Consider the following 15917-nt stretch of genomic DNA (forward strand, 5'->3'; position numbering starts at 1 on the left):
GCTGCGCAGTGAAAGCAGCAATCCCTCTTGCTGTTCTGGCTTCTGGGATAGCTGCGCAGCCTGCATTCGCTCCATAAGACGCGCACACATTTCCCCTTACTTTTTAGGAGGGAAAAAGTGAGTCTTATAGAGCAAAAAATATGTTAAGTCTCGAGGGCAGCATTCAGTCTCTGAGCCTGAGGACCCCCACCCTAAATGCTTGCTATGGAACCCCTGAACACTGCAAAGGATTATAAAGCAGTGGTCCCCAAACTTGCCCCCTCACACCCCATCTAAAAATTGTGGAGCGTCTGTGCAGACCACTGAACTATTTCTTCTTCTTCTTTTGCCTGTTGTAGCAAATCATAACATGCTGTGCTAGATGCTATATGATTTTCAATTACAGTGGTACCTCGGGTTACATATGCTTCAGGTTAAATACGCTTCAGGTTACAGACTCCGCTAACCCAGAAATAGGTTAAGAACTTTGCTTCAGGATGAGAACAGAAATGGTGCTCCGGCGGCGCAGCGGGAGGCCCCATTAGCTAAAGTGGTGCTTCAGGTTAAGAACAGTTTCAGGTTAAGAACAGACCTCTGGAACGAATTAAGTACTTAACCCGAGGTACCTCTATATGTTTTTTATTGTCTTTTATATATTGCATTTTATTGAATTCCACAGAATTCGGATTTCAATGCAACAAAATAAATAAATAAATGAAGCAATCAAAAATCAGTATGTATATTAAATGCAATGGGTGTGCTCTCTCTCCTGCCTTCAGCCACGAATCCACAGACATTCCTCAGACCACCTGAAGGAAGCTTGCGGAACGCGGTTTGGAAGCGCCTGTTCCAATGTGCACCGCTCTTTCATAGTCCCATATATGGACAGAAAAGCATCAGGAATGACCTTGCTTTGAGCTGGATTTCTAAACCGGAGGTCTCCAAACTGCCTGAAAACGTTGACATGTGCAGCTTCTCCCCGGTGGTAAATAAGGTCTCGTTTCATGCCTTCCGGCACTGCACAGATCCCAAAGAAGGGTTTTTTTTAAAAAAAGGCAGCAGTAAACTGTGAATGTGGGTAGGGACAATGACTCAGGGATCCCGTTTCTGTTTGGATTGCAGGGAGGTCAAGAAGGGGAGAGAGAATAGGATGTGAGTCAGGCAGGTTTAAGCTGCTACATTCCTTTGTTTTGAAGTGGTTTTCTTCCCGCTCCACCCCACATGTGCAAGGCAGGAATGGGAAACAAGAAGAGAACTGGGCATTTTCTCTCTCCTTCATAATGCTAGAATGAGCATTCAGTATTGCCTTCCATGGCAGGCCTGCTGAACTTCCAGCATCTACTGAAAACTTTTTAAGAAATCCCATTCATTCATTCATTCATTATTAGTTGCTTGTAACCCGAATGCAACTAAGAAGATAAAGTGAAAAAAAAAAAAGACATACAGTACTGTACATAATATCTTAGGAGGGAAAGTGTGTGTGTGTGTGGGGGGGGAAATAATATAACACATTAATGTTTCATATAATGTAACATCAATTTAGGACTGGGGTGGCGCTGTGGGTTAAACCACTGTGCCGCTTGGGCTTGCCGATCAAAAGGTTGGCAGTTCGAATCCCCGTGACGGGGTGAGCTCCCGTTGTTCGGTCCCAGCTCCTGCCAACCTAGCAGTTCGAAAGCACACAGTGCAAGTAGATAAATAGGTACCGCTCCAGTGGGAAGGTAAACGGCATTTCTGTGCACTGCTCTGGTTTCGCCAGAAGCGGCTTAGTCATGCTGACCACATGACCCAGAAAAACTGTCTGCGGACAAACGCCAGCTCCCTCTGCCTTTAAAGCAAGATGAGAGCCACAACCCCAGAGTCGTTCGCAACTGGACCTAATTGTCAGGGGTCCCTTTACCTTTTAACATCAATTAATGAAAACTCCATACTGTACTCAAATAATCAACAAAGCAATAATCACACCCATTAATTAAGAAATAAACAAAAGCTAACAAAACCTCAACACACAACCCCCCTGTCCAGTGGGCATGCTAAACCAAATTCTGATTTTATAGATTTGGCAGGTTTTTATTTGCATTGTATGGCACTCCCTGTATGCTGCTGAGAGACGGCTGTGTTTAAGCACTATATAAATTGTCTAAATAAACCAACCAATCAGGAACCATCCAATGAAACTCACTAGCGGGAGCTTTGAGACATATTTCCTAACACATCACAGAGTTCATAGATGGAACTCACTGCCACAAGATGAGAGAAGCAAGCAATGGCAAAACCTCCCTCAAGCCTTAGCAAGAGTCCAGGCAGCTAGGCAGTAAACAGGTAGGAGCAGTTGCATTTCAGTCCATGGGCCAAGGGCAGGTGCGTAGTCAAAGCCATTCCTGGGGCCAAGATCGAAGGCGATGTTCTCATACCAGAGACTATGAGTCCCTTTGGACTGTTACTATTTTGTGGTAGGGATTCAAACACAAACCGAAAATTTAGGACAGTGTAATGAAAGTGGGTTAAAGGGCCCTGTCGCCTGAGTGCAACAAATTCACTTTTTGAAAAAATGAACCAGACTTTGTGGTGTTTGGAAAGCAACCGCGAAATGCATGGAAAAGTGTGGGGTCCATGAATGACGAAAGGGAAGAGCGCCCCACAAGCAAATGAGGACAACCCAGAACCAGTGTTCACTGTTGTATAACCACCCTGCAAACTAATCAGTAAAGACGGAATATAATCTAACCTTCACATCAACTTTGTGTGAGCAAACCAGGAGGAATGCTCACCTGGACAAGCTATAAACATGCATTCACAGCCCATTCCTATGCACGTCTGCTGAGATGCGAGACCCATGGGGCTTATTCCAGGTAAGTGAAAATAAGAATCACAACCTAAACCCCAGTTCCCCATTTTGGACATAAGAGAAAACTGTAGTTTAAGGCAAGGAGGATCAGAATGCTGCCACAGAGGAGGTGCTCAACAATGGCTTAGCAAGCTATGAAATGCATGTCCAAATCAGGCCACTGGGCCGAAGGGTGAGATAAAGAGTCATGGGGAAAAATGGCTTGGGTCCTAAGAGACATTAAGTGAAATAGGTTTGCCCTCCCTTCTAGCCCACTATAGGGCTGGGCCTTCCTGAACAATGCAGGAGGGGTATGGAATGGGCATTGCTGCTCGGGGAGAAATGGTTCCAAAATCAGGCTTTGGTGGTAAAATAAGTTGAGGAAGTTCAAGGAAGGAAAATTTCCTTCCTCCTCTGATCCTTCTCCGTCGCATAGATCCTGATCCCCATCCCACCCAATTCATTTTTTAAAAATATTTTTTAAATTAGTTTGACATAAAAGTTGTGCACAACAAACATAACTATTTCAAAATTTTAAAAAAGGTTCTTTTGAACCTTCAGACCTCTTCCCTTTCCTCCATGGGTTCCATTTCTAAATTTTATTCCTGCATCTTTTACTGTAATCTACCATAGATTCCGGCATATTAGGCGACTGGGCGTATAAGATGACCCCCAACTTTTGCTGTTCAATTTTAGAGTTTTAGAGTTTGAGCACCGCCAGGGGCAGAGCGCGCACCCCTCTACTGCCATTGCCATCGCAGCAGCAGCAGCAGCAGCCTGAGGCAAGGCGTTTGGCGGGCAGGCGGGCGAGCGCCATGCTCGGAAAGACTTTCCGTGTCCCCTTCTGTGGGGAGGGAGGAGGAGCGACAGCAGAAGGGGCGCCTCTGCTCACCGCCTCCCTCTCCTCCTTCCCAGTGCATATACCTGGCGTATAAGACAACCCCTGACTTTTGGGGTGATTTTCCAAGGATAAAAAGTCGTCTTGTACGCTGGAACATACGGTATCTATCATATGATCATAGTATCCAAAATTCGTGTTACTTTACAAGTGTCATTGTGTTCCTGCCAATGATTTCAGCGGTTTACAAGTGGTCTCTCAAACAAATAAAAAAGTTAGTCTAGTCTTTTAAGAATACTTGGTCTTCCTGGTTTCTGATCTTTTCCCCCACCGCACTCAATTCAGGAGCTCCCCAGACCCTCCAGAATGGCTTTTCAGGGCTGCAGGAATAATAGACTTAGAATTGCAGAGTTGGAAGGGACCCCAAGAATCACCTAGTCATCTAGTCCTGCAATGCAGGAATCTCAGCTAAAGCATCCATGACAAATGGCCATACAACCTCTGCTTAAAAGCCTCCAAGGAAGGGGAATCCACAGCCTCCCGAGGGAGACAGTTCCACCGCCGGACAGCTCTTACTGTCAGAAAGAAGATGTACAGTAAAAGAAATATTCCTCCCTGAACTTCCTTAACTAACCACCCACACCATTTAAGGCGCATTTATAGCACATCAACAGTCACAGCTGCTCTCAAGCAATCCTGGGAACTATAGTATGCACCCACAAAGCTGCACTGCCCGGTGCCCCTAACAAACTACAGTTCCCAGGGTTCATTCATGGGAAGCCATGTGCTTTAAATACACAGTGTGGGTGTGAGCACACTCTCCAGGCTTGAGATCAAGCACTCTAAATATGGCAGGAACTGATCACATAGGGCTTTGTTATCATGGGCTTGATACTGGGGACTCACAAATCATTGCACCTTCCGAAACTGGGAGATATTTCCTGCCCGGGCGGAACTTGCATGCTCCCATTTTTTTAAAAAAAAATGTCCTTCAGCCAGAATCCTGCAATTTGCTCAGTTCTCAAATTGTGAATATTTACTCTCCGTAAGCAAACAAGGACGTTTCCTTTATGTCTTCTGAAAGCATAAAACAAGCAGCTCTCCCCTTGACTCTGGGCCCTTTGTCTCGAAACAGACAAAAGCTACAGGGAGTTTTTTTTATGGTTTAGCTACTCTGGATTTCGGTTTGCATAGCAGGAGTGTGACTCAATATGGGAGAAATGAAAGAGGAAGTCTGCTCCCTGTCAGTGCACCTTCTCCTTGCAATTGCACCTGCATATTTAACTGTCAACAGGCTTTAGGGATTAGATTAACCAATCAATATGCATCTTTTAAAAAATAAAATAAAATAAGAATATATATGGATTACCGTTGGAAAACTTGATTTAAACCGGCTTTTCCCTCATTTAGTGATTTGAATCATAATCTAAATCGCCGATTTAATTCAGTCCCCGCCCTGATACCCTTCAGTGCTGAACAGCATCCACAGGAAGGCCTGAAAGGCTGAGGATTTAGAACGAAACAGGATCTTCCAGGTCACACAATAAATGGCTCCCAGGCAGATCGGCATCCCAGCAGCTGTTCATTTTGGAAATTAAATCAAAACTCCCAGGATGAAGCAGGCGAGAAGTGAAGGCCAGAAGGAGAGAGTGGCTGGATCAGGCCGAAGATCCAGTCCAGTGCCCTCTTCCAACAGTGGGGTGGATCGACATCTTATCATATTTAGTGTCAACCTGCTGAAATTAAATGAAGCTTTCTTTCAACCACTGGTGTATCTAACTCAGTACTGTCTACACTGGCTGGTAGCAGCTGCCCAGGATTTTAGACAGGGCTCTCCCCCAGCCAGGGATGCCACGGACCAAACCTGGGAACGCAGTCATACAAAGCAGATTCTCTGCCACCGAGCTATGGTCCTCGCCACGCCATGGTACTGCACCTATTGTTGGAGAGGGCAGCAGATTTCAATGGGTCTACTCTGAACACAACTAAATCTGGATCCAACCCAGTGACTCCCAGTCAGGACATGGAAGACAATGGTTCCCTTCCTGTTTTTTGTCTCCCCTGGAAGAAGAAGAAGAAGAAGAAGAAGAAGAAGAAGAAGAAGAAGAAGAGGAGGAGGAGGAGTTTGGATTTGATATCCTGCTTTATCACTACCCGAAGGAGTCTCAAAGCGGCTGACATTCTCCTTTCCCTTCCTCCCCCACAACAAACACTCTGTGAGGTGAGTAGGGCTGAGAGACGTCAAAGAAGCATGACTGGCCCAAGGTCACCCAGCAGCTGCATGTGGAGGAGCGGAGACGCGAACCCGGTTCCCCAGATTACGAGTCTATCGCTCTTAACCACTACACCACACTGGCTCTCACTGGAATAGGTATTCAGAGGTAGACTGCTTTCGAACACAAAGTCTCCATTTCGCCATCCTGGCTAGCAGCTTTTGGTTGTCCAACCCTCCTCAACAAATTTGCACCCTCCCCTTTTGAGACAGATCCAGAACAGCAGGGAGTTCCACAAAAACAATCCAGGTGTTGTGCAAGGTGTCTGTCCCAATTCCGCTGCCCATTAACTTTATTGGGTGATGCTTAGTTCTAGTATTTTGAAAGAGGAAGGGAAAAACCATAGGACCATGCGACCTGCATGAGTCTGCTGTCTGGTGCTAGCTGCTGATGGGCAGTGCCAAGGCTTCTCCTGCTCTCACTTCCTTAAGGATCTTTAATCCAGACTTGGACCAGATTGCTCTTCAGGCTGAGGCCTCTTGCAAAGAGAGCACCCTGTCCCAAACCTGGTGCCCTCCAGGTATTGATCGCCTGCAGCTCCCACCATCCCTGCTCACTGGCCACGTTAGCTGGGGCTGATGGGAGTTGGGAACCCCACTACATCCAGAAGGTGCTAGCTGGGGAAGGCTGAGCTAGAGGAAGGCCCTCTGAAAACCAGGCCACTCTATCTCTCTTAGAAATCTTAACATTGCCACTTCCCTTCACCTGAGTCATTTTTTTCTAATGCAAAACCCCAATGCTTTACCCTTTCTGTATGGAATGATGTGCTCGCTCTCTGTCTCTCTCTTTTGGTCCATCTCTCCCCCCCCCCCCCAGCTTTGATAATTTCTGTCCCCCTGTTCCAAATGTAGCTGGCCTGTATAAACGCATTACAATACCGACTGTTTTATTTTCAGATCTTTCTCTAATAATCCCCGAGCAAGGATTTTGCCCTTTTCACTGTTGCGTTCATTGCCTGATCTCCATGACCTCAAGATCACTTTCCTAGAGAGTTGCTCAGACCCCACCAATGCGCAATTATGAAGTTGGGAAGGTGGTTTCCTGCCCCATATGCACTAATGGGGGTCTGATCCGGTTTAGATTAGCCATGAAAGACAGTGTGCATTCCTTATGCACCTGCCATTTCAGTTATACAGTGGTACCTCAGGTTACATACGCTTCAGGTTACAGACTCCGCTAACCCAGAAATAGTGCTTCAGGTTAAGAACTTTGCTTCAGGATGAGAACAGAAATTGTGCTCCGGCGGCGTGGCGACAGCAGGAGGCCCCATTAGCTAAAGTGGTGCTTCAGGTTAAGAACAGTTTCAGGTTAAGAACGGACCTCCGGAACGAATTAAGTACTTAACCCGAGGTACCACTGTATTTTCATTGTAGGGGGAGGAGAGTGAATTTTGGACTCTATATTCCATCAAATTCCATCTCAAAATTTCCACTTTTTCCATGAAGCTTTTCTCACAACCTCCTAATCCTCATACCCAATTGTAATTTAAGCCAAATAACTGAGAACTGAAATAATGGCACATTGTCCCTCCATTTCCTGTCCCTTCTGCTGTTTTCTGTCTGCCACACTTCAGATCAGTCTTCCGCAACTTGCCCCCACTCAAAATGTTTGGGACTACAATTCCCATCAGACTCTGAACAGCATGTCTAATGGTCAAGGTTGGTGGGTGTTGCAGTCCAAAAAGAGTAGTTTTCAGCATTTTCAAGCCAAAGACCCCAATTTAACCCAAACATGCATTTGGGAACCAAATTCTCCTTTTTTGCTGCTCGCCTTAGATCAGGCCTTGAGTTGACCCCAGTACTGGGTCCCAACCAGCGTTAGAAATTCAAATATATAAACTAGGTGCCAAATGGCTCCTTAAACCAGGATTACGGTCATCAACGTGGACTGCCTAGTTGCCATTTTACTGCCAGATGCCTCAAAGGTCATATTTTTCAATATGACTTTTTGGTCCCTGAAAGTCATTCTGATGGTGCAGATAAAATATAACGGATAGATTTCAACAGGATGCGTTGCTAGAAACAGCCAAGACCCAAGGATCTCCAGGCATGCACCTCCAGATGGTGGAGATGTCAGAAGACATCCTGGCACCCGGACCATCCCTCACTTGGTCTCAAGTGGTTGATAGCCAAGGTGCAAAATATGCCTGTCCAATTTCGAATAACAGCTGAAGACCAAAACATCTGGCTAGAGATGGCTGTTCTGCATCGCTGGCCTTAGGGCAGGGATCGGCCTTCCTACCTCTTTGCAAACTTTGTAAACACATAGAAGATAGGTGCATTAGAACGACGCAGGAAACATGATTACACTGAGTCAAGGCATTGGTCCATCAAACTCCACTCAGCCTACACTGACTGGCAGTGGCTCTTCAGTTTCAGACGGGGAGTCCCCCTCCCCAGCCCCATCTAACCTGAAGATGCCAAAGGTTGACCCTGTTGCCTTCTGCATGTATTCTCTGCCACTGGGCTACCAGCTCTTCCTACGGCATGGGTAGGCAAAATAAGGCGGGGCTGGATCCAGCCCAATCGCCTTCTATATCCGGCTCACGGACTGTCCGGGAATCAGTGTGTTTTTACATGAGTAGAATGCGTTCTTTTATTTAAAATGCATCTCTGGGTTATTTGTGGGGAATAGGAATTCCTTTATTATTATTATTTTCAAAATATAGTCTGGTCCCCCTCAAGGTCTGAGGGACAGTGGACCGGCCCCCTGCTGAAAAAGTTTGCTGACCCCTGTCCTACAGCAAGGCTCTCTTTTCCTTCTGCACCCCCAGCCCTTAAGCTGGGTGGGGGAACCTCTTTTCAACTTGAAGGACCCATGCCACTGGGCAGGCAGACGGGAACAGAAGCAAAAGTGGGTGGGGGAGACAAGTGTAAATATTACTGCCCTTCCTTAGGCAGATTTCTATAAACATACCCTTTTCGAAGCTACCAGCATGAGTTTGACCAAACTGCAGGAGGCAGTGGAAGACAGGAGTGCCTGGCGTGCTCTGGCCCATGGGGTCACGAAGAGTCGGACACGACCAAACAACTAAACAACAACAAACCCTTCTCTTATCTCCCATCCAGACAACCAAGTGGCCTTAACAGAGATCAAGGACTTGTTCTGCCCTGCCATAAACCCTCAGGTGTGAAGCTGGGGCCACAGATCTCTCAAGGGCCACATCCGACTCACAGGGGCCTCAGGTTCCCCTCTGCTGCCTTAAGCTGGGATAGCTCCGTCAGTAGAGCATGAGGCTCTGAAACTCAGGGTTGTGGGTTTGATCCCCATGTCATGCATAAGACTCCTGCATTGCAGGGGGTTGGACTAAATAACTCTTGGGGGCCCCTTCCAACTCAGTTCTAAGCTACAGCGAAAGAAATGGAAGTGTGTGTGTTTGTTTATGTATGTTTGATGGTTTATATATAGATATGTGTGTGTGTGTGTGTGTGTGTTTATACATATAATTTGGGAATCGTGTCTCTGCACTCTCAGCGCTATGGGAACTGAAAAATTCAGTTTAAATCTGTCCAGCTGACAAGCACAAATGGGAATATTTAGCACCAGGCGGGAGGCGGGTGGAGGAGAGGAGGAGGACTCAGCAATAGAATAATAAAAGAGTTATTGCAGGGCAGGATGGCAGGGGGAGCTTGCATACTGGGGGAGGGCATACGACAGACCGTGGGGAGCGGAGAAGGGGCAGGGGGGGTTTCATGCCAAGGCTAAGAAGAATAAAGGCCAGCAAGGCTGGATGCGGGGAAGAGGGGCACCTGCCCTCGCCCTCCAAACAGTCCCTGTTGTTGCCAAGGAGAGTCTTAACAACTGCGAGAGCTAATACAGTACAGAGTCACGGAAGCAGAACTAGGAAGACAGCAAACGGCAAGGGCTGCTTGTGGTGGGGGTGGAAGAAGAGATCGGTTGCTGCTGCCTTCGCTCTGTGGTATTGCTTTTTTTGGGCCACGCTGCCGGTGTAATCCAACCACCAGGCTTCTCTCTCTCTCTCTCTCTCTCTCTCTCTCTCTCTCTCTCTCTCTCTCTCTCTCTCTCTCCCCCTCTCCCCCCCCCCCCCCGCTATGGGGCTGCACCAAGATCCAAGCCCGGTGCAGCAACCCCTGGAAAGACGCACGGCACTCCTGCTTCAATAGGCCTCTCAGTCATTCTCCACTGCCTCCCTTTTCTCCTCCGCACCCCCCCCCTTTCAACAATGCCGCATGGCTAAAGCAAAAAAAGGGGGAAGCAGCAGAGAGTCATCACTTTGACTTTAGTTCTTCCCCATCTCCTTTCTCCAAAAGCCAAGAGGGAACCCCCTCCCCCCAAAAGTGACCCTCATAAGGAGGCATCGTGCACTTGCTCTATATCGAAATCCTCTATTCTACCACTTTTTGTCCCCAGTGGTTTGGGGGCGGGTCTTTTCTGCATGTGTAAAACTTGCCCTGCTTGTTTGGGGAGAGGGGGCAGACCCTACAGCAACCTTGTCGCTCGCTAAGGACTGCATAATCACCCACAATGCACTGCAGCGGCCCCCACAAAGCCCTTGCCCTTTCCTGACCCTATAAAACACTCCCGAATCTGCTGCTGCCTCTCTGAAACAAACGGCGCCTGTCCAACAGCTTAGAGGCTCTGCAGAGATCCTGCTGGAGAGGAATCCCTAGGATCTTCTGGACCCCCATGGCACTTCTTCTGGACCTATTCCAGTCCCATAAACCCGATATGGCCCTCTTATACGGGACCCCCCCTTCCATGCTGTCTCGCCCTGCTAAAATTCCAGTCCCTCGAGGAATCCCATCCATCATCATGACAGGCCTATAGTAGCCCCCTTAAAAAAACACACACACTCCGGTAATCTATGGGTACCAGTGTCACACACAGCTCAAAGTAAACTCTTGCTGGAACCCCCAGAACTGCAAAAATCTGGGAGGCAAACCTTGCACACACACGCCGACACATCCACCCACCCAGAAATGCCTTGTCCTCTGCACAAAAACCCCTTTATACAACTGGTCATCACCTATAGTACCCCCCTCATCATGCCCCCCCCTCCACTAAGGGCATCCCAACTCCAGAAGACCTATATAAGGCAACCCACAGCTTGGCAAAACTCTCTTCCATTTCTAACGGCACACCATGGCAACTGAATCACCCCCCCCCCGCAAAAAAAGATAAACCAAGCTCCATAAAATAGAATGCAAACTGGGGGTGGGGGAGGGAAGACTCCCTGCGAGACCCATCAAGAAATCGCACCAGCCCCCATATGCGCTGCAGTTCCTACAGGACAGCTCAGAGGCACGAACAGATCGCCCGCAGTCTTAAAACAACAGCCCTGCCAAGACCACTAAAACTCCACCAAAACGCCCCCTCCAGGGGTCTCCTCGGATGGCCCACCGGCCCTCCGAGCGCCCTTCACTTCCAGGAGACCCACAGTCGAGCAAAGCCACTTCAGAAAAAAGCCCCACATCTTCGACCCACGGTGCGTTGCCCCCACCCGTAGGGGAAAACACAAACACCCCACACAGCATTCCGTTCCCCTACAGGGGACTGTTCTTTCCTAGACGACGCCACCACCGGCACCCCACATTTCCAGAGAGAACCGACCGATCACCGCGGCCCCATATATCCCCCCCCCCCGACGTCCAGCAACATCTCCCCGCTGTTCCCTTCCCCCGGGCGCGCCCTTGCGCTCCGCCCGCCCCGTCGGAAAAACGCGCGTTGGGTGCGGGGAGCCTCCCTCGCTCGCCGCCGCCGCCGCCGCAGCTCACCTTGACTTTCTGCAGGCGGGTCAACTGCAGCTCGTGGACGAAGGGGTTGGGGGCGGCGGCAGCCTCTTCCTCCTCCGGGGCTGCCCGGCTCGAGGCCCCCTCCTCCATGGCCGTACCCCCCTTCCAGGCTGCCCTTCTTCCAGCCTGGGAGCTGTCCCCGCGGCCGGAGCCCGGGGCCCTGGGCAGGGAGGAAAGGATGGGGGGAAAGGATGGAGGGATGGATGGATGGGACAGGCGGGCGGCTGGACGGACGCCCTGGCACCGGACCACGGCAGGAGGGAGCCAGGATGCGAGGCGAGCGGGAAGGCGGGGCCACGGCGCGGTCGTCACGGCGACACCGCCGCTGGGGGACGGACTTTCGCTTTGGAGGGGCCGGATGGAGAAGGGAGGGAAGGAGGGAGAGAGGGGGAGAGAGGGCCCAGGCTCCAGCATCTCTCCATCATCAGTCCCTCCCTTCCTCCCTCTTTCTCTCTCTCTCGCACCTGCATCTTCCCACTAGGAAGAAAAGATGGGTTTTAAGCAAGGGAGAAGCATCCGTCGATTGGCTCCTTCTCAGAGACGTCTGAGCAGTGCAGCGGTGCTCACTTGTATAACATATTGGGGGGCGGCAAGGTAAGCCCCACCCCGCATAATCGACCAGAAGAGGCAGCACACGCACACTGTTTGAATGGCAGTGCCCATCAACTTTGGGGCGGCCCCCTCAAATGTTTTATTGGGGAGGAGGGAGGCGAAGGGACCTCGTCCCCTAAGAGTTGGGCTCCTACGGAGCAGTGTGTCCCTGTAATCCCCAATCCCGCAACGATAAACCTCAGATTCCGCCCCCCCCCATCAGAAGACTAAAGTTGTAGCGTTTGCAGAACCTCAAAAACTGAGGCAGAATGCACACGCGCTATTATGTATCTAGATCAAACTGATTTTATGTAACAAACCAATACAGATCCCCAGCCCCCAAATAGACCCATTCCTTTCCCCATGGAACAATATGTACAGCCAGTGCTGGGTTTACCTATAAGCCCCCCAAAAATTTAAAGGGGGGGGAAAACTTTGATAAAATACATATCTTTATATGTGCAAATGGCTTTCGATACCTATTCGGTCCATAAATTACCATACAGCATATACTCAAGACAAAAAATAGCAACAATTTGTTGTTGACAAAGGACAGCCGGGCATATAAAGGGCCCTATTACCTTCGGTAGTTTAGGGCCTCATCAAACGTAAATCCGGCCCTGTGTACAGCCACTATTTTTCCTCAGTTTGTGTGTATGTGAGAAAGTAGCCTGCTCTCCCCCACTTTAATCTTTTGCATTGCCTCCCCCCCCCCCCCGGAAAAAATCATGCAGACCCCCCTGCACCTCCTCTCTCTGCCCCCCTCTTTTCGTTGCACGGCTATTTCCCTCCTACTTTCTTCTTTCTGCTTTGGGAGGTGTAATCCTTTGTATATATTTGGGAGACATTGCGAGTTCTGTGTCACCGAAGCTCATTACTATGCCTCTTACAAGTAATGAGGCCGGTTTTTTAATTGCAGCTATCTGCTGATCCTCGCCACAGCCTTGCAAGGTAGGAACGAGCAGAGGCGCTTGTTGCTGGCACAAGGAAGGGCGGGGAAACGAGGTTAAAGTTGTTATGCTCAGAGCAGCATCAACATGTATAATAGGGTTCTTCAGCCAATAAAAGACGCAAACAGCCTGCAGGCTGCAATTACATGAGTGTATAGGAAGAGACTGCTGGATCGGGTCAATGGCTCTTCTAGCTGGGGCTGTTGGGAACTGGAATCTGGCAATGACTGTAGGGCTATAGGTTCCCCTGCCCCTACGTTATATCATTATTATTTGCAGAGAATGAGAGAGCAGGTCCCTGCCCGCAAGGGGCTTACAATCTAGGCAGTGACACAAGGAGCAAAATAACAGGAGGGCAATGGGGGAGAATGGGGGTGCTTCTGAACTGAGGGTGTGTGTGTTAGTATTACAAACACACCATTTAAATATTGCAATTGTTTGCTGGCATCAGGTGTTTCCTTTTTTAAAATTTCCTTTTAAAAAATTTTACTGGATCCCGCCCCCGCCGAAAGGGTAGTGTGGGAAGGGGGTTGTAGTTTTGTTCCTATGTTGTCATATGGACTCTGGAGGCGGGGAAAGCACCTTGTGTGTGAGTAAAACACTCACCCCACACTTGTGAGGAAGCAAACTCTGTGACTGTCTGGCGGTTGTCCCAAAATCTTTACAAGTGCTGAACAATAGTTCCTCCACCTTCCCCAAAATTTCACTGATAGCCACGATTATAAACCCTATTTTACAGGTGAGGTATCTCAGTCTGAGGCAGTTTGATGAGATTCAATGTTGGCTGTTAATAATAATAATAATAATAATAATAATAATAATAATAATAATAATAATGATAATAATAATAATTTATTTATTTATACCCCACCCATCTGGCTGGGTTTCCCCAGCCACTCTGGGTGGCTTCCAACAAAATATTAAAATACAATAGTCTGTTAAACATTAAAAGCTTCCCTAAATGGGGCTGCCTTCAGATGTCTTCTAAAAGTGGTAGTTGTTTTTCTCTTTGACATCTGGTGGGAGGGCGTTCCACAGGGCGGGCGCCACCACCGAGAAGGCCCTCTGCCTGGTTCCCTGTAATTTGGCTTCTCGCAGTGAGGGAACTGCCAGAAGGCCCTCGGTGCTGGACCTCAGTGTCCAGGCAGAGTGATGGGGGTGGAGACGCTCCTTCAGGTATACTGGGCTGATACTGTTTAAAATTACATAGATTTTTTTGTGTATTCAACAAATCTGGGTTTTATTCCGAGCAGCTGTTTTAGGACTTGGTCTTGAGTGTAATGAAGGTGCTTGCTTGCCTTTCCTGCCAAAATATCCTAGAGTAGCAAACAAGCAAACAATAAGATCTGGAAACAATCCCACTACTTAGGGAAGTAGACTGTATTCTATGCAGATTTTAGATAATATTAAAATCTTCTGGAACCAGTCATTACTGGAATCAGTCATCCTGCACTTTTAAATAGTTCCAGCAAATGGCAACTTGCATTACAAGCTGCACCTGTTGGACTTGAGTCCTTTACACCAGTGGCGTAGCGTGGGGGGGTGCAGGGGGGGCCGGCCGCACCAGGCGCAACATCTGGGGTTAGGGCAAATCCACAGGTTAGGGGGCGCAAATCCACGTGTTAGGGGGCGCAAATCCACGAGTTAGCAAATTACTTGCCTTGCCCCGAGTGCTGACAACCCACGCTACGCCACTGCTTTACACAGCTAAGAAAGTTGAAGAAACCCTGATCTCTTTTGCCTTGAGGTGCTGTATGGGCAGCAGGAAGGTAAACGGTGTTCAGCACATGCTCATGCAAATCATCACTCATGTGCCTTGGCTGAATGTCCCAGCGTTCAAACAGGTTTCTTGGAAACGACCTAATGATCTTTGCTCCTGAATTACATCCTGCTCTTCGTTCACACCCTTCGTCCACCCTAAAAGTCTGGTGGTTTGTTCCTCATTCCACCTGCTTCTCTCCTTCCTGCGTGTCTGATGATCTGAACCTTTAATAGTTGTGCAGAAGAGGGAAGATTCAACAGGTGTAGCTTGCCATGCAAATTAAACCTGAATTTCCTTCTTCTACACAGGCCATCCGCTTTGTCAGAGATAAAGAGATAAAAGTGTAATATGAAAACTTCAGTAAGTTAAAAGTGATGTTGTGTAATTTTTCTATTACTATTTGGTGTTGTTGTTTAGTCGTTTAGTCGTGTCCGACTCTTCGTGACCCCATGGACCAGAGCACGCCAGGCACTTTTGTCTTCCACTGCCTCCCGCAGTTTGGTCAGACTCATGCTGGTAGCTTCGAGAACACTGTCCAACCATCTCATCCTCTGTCGTCCCCTTCTCCTTGTGCCCTCCATCTTTCCCAACATCAGGGTCTTTCCCAGGGAGTCTTCTCTTCTCACGAGGTGGCCAAAGTATTGGAGCCTCAGCTTCACAATCTGTCCATATTGTTAAAATTGGTTAATTGTAGTGAATTGATGTTGCAATTACTGTGGTTTTTTCCTTTGTTATTGTTGAATTCTAAATAAAGTATATATATATACACATACACACACATGCGCACACACACAAAGGTGCAGTGTGTGCTTGTGTGTGCATGCATGCTCAGGAGAACTTCTCTCACCAACTTCCTTTCCGAACTGCTGTACAACAACCCTGCAATGTAGGCAATTGAGTCTTCTCTCCAGTAGGTGCTGCTGCTGCCCACTTCTACTTTTTCA

The 15917-nt window shown here is 48.3% G+C and overlaps 1 protein-coding gene across 2 annotated transcripts in view; it reads right to left on the reverse strand.

The window, feature by feature from the left end:
- LPCAT4 (lysophosphatidylcholine acyltransferase 4) overlaps window positions 1-12099 on the reverse strand; it is a 34479-nt gene extending 22380 nt beyond the window's left edge. For both annotated transcript variants that reach the window (XM_028701936.2, XM_028701935.2), the window contains exon 1: window positions 11653-12099. In XM_028701936.2, the coding sequence (XP_028557769.2) occupies window positions 11653-12084 (432 nt within the window). In that variant the 5' untranslated portion in view covers window positions 12085-12099. The remainder of the gene's footprint in view (window positions 1-11652) is intronic.
- Window positions 12100-15917: the final 3818 nt, after the last annotated feature.

This window comes from Podarcis muralis, chromosome 13 (assembly GCF_964188315.1).
Source record: "Podarcis muralis chromosome 13, rPodMur119.hap1.1, whole genome shotgun sequence".
Lineage (NCBI taxonomy): Eukaryota > Metazoa > Chordata > Lepidosauria > Squamata > Lacertidae > Podarcis > Podarcis muralis.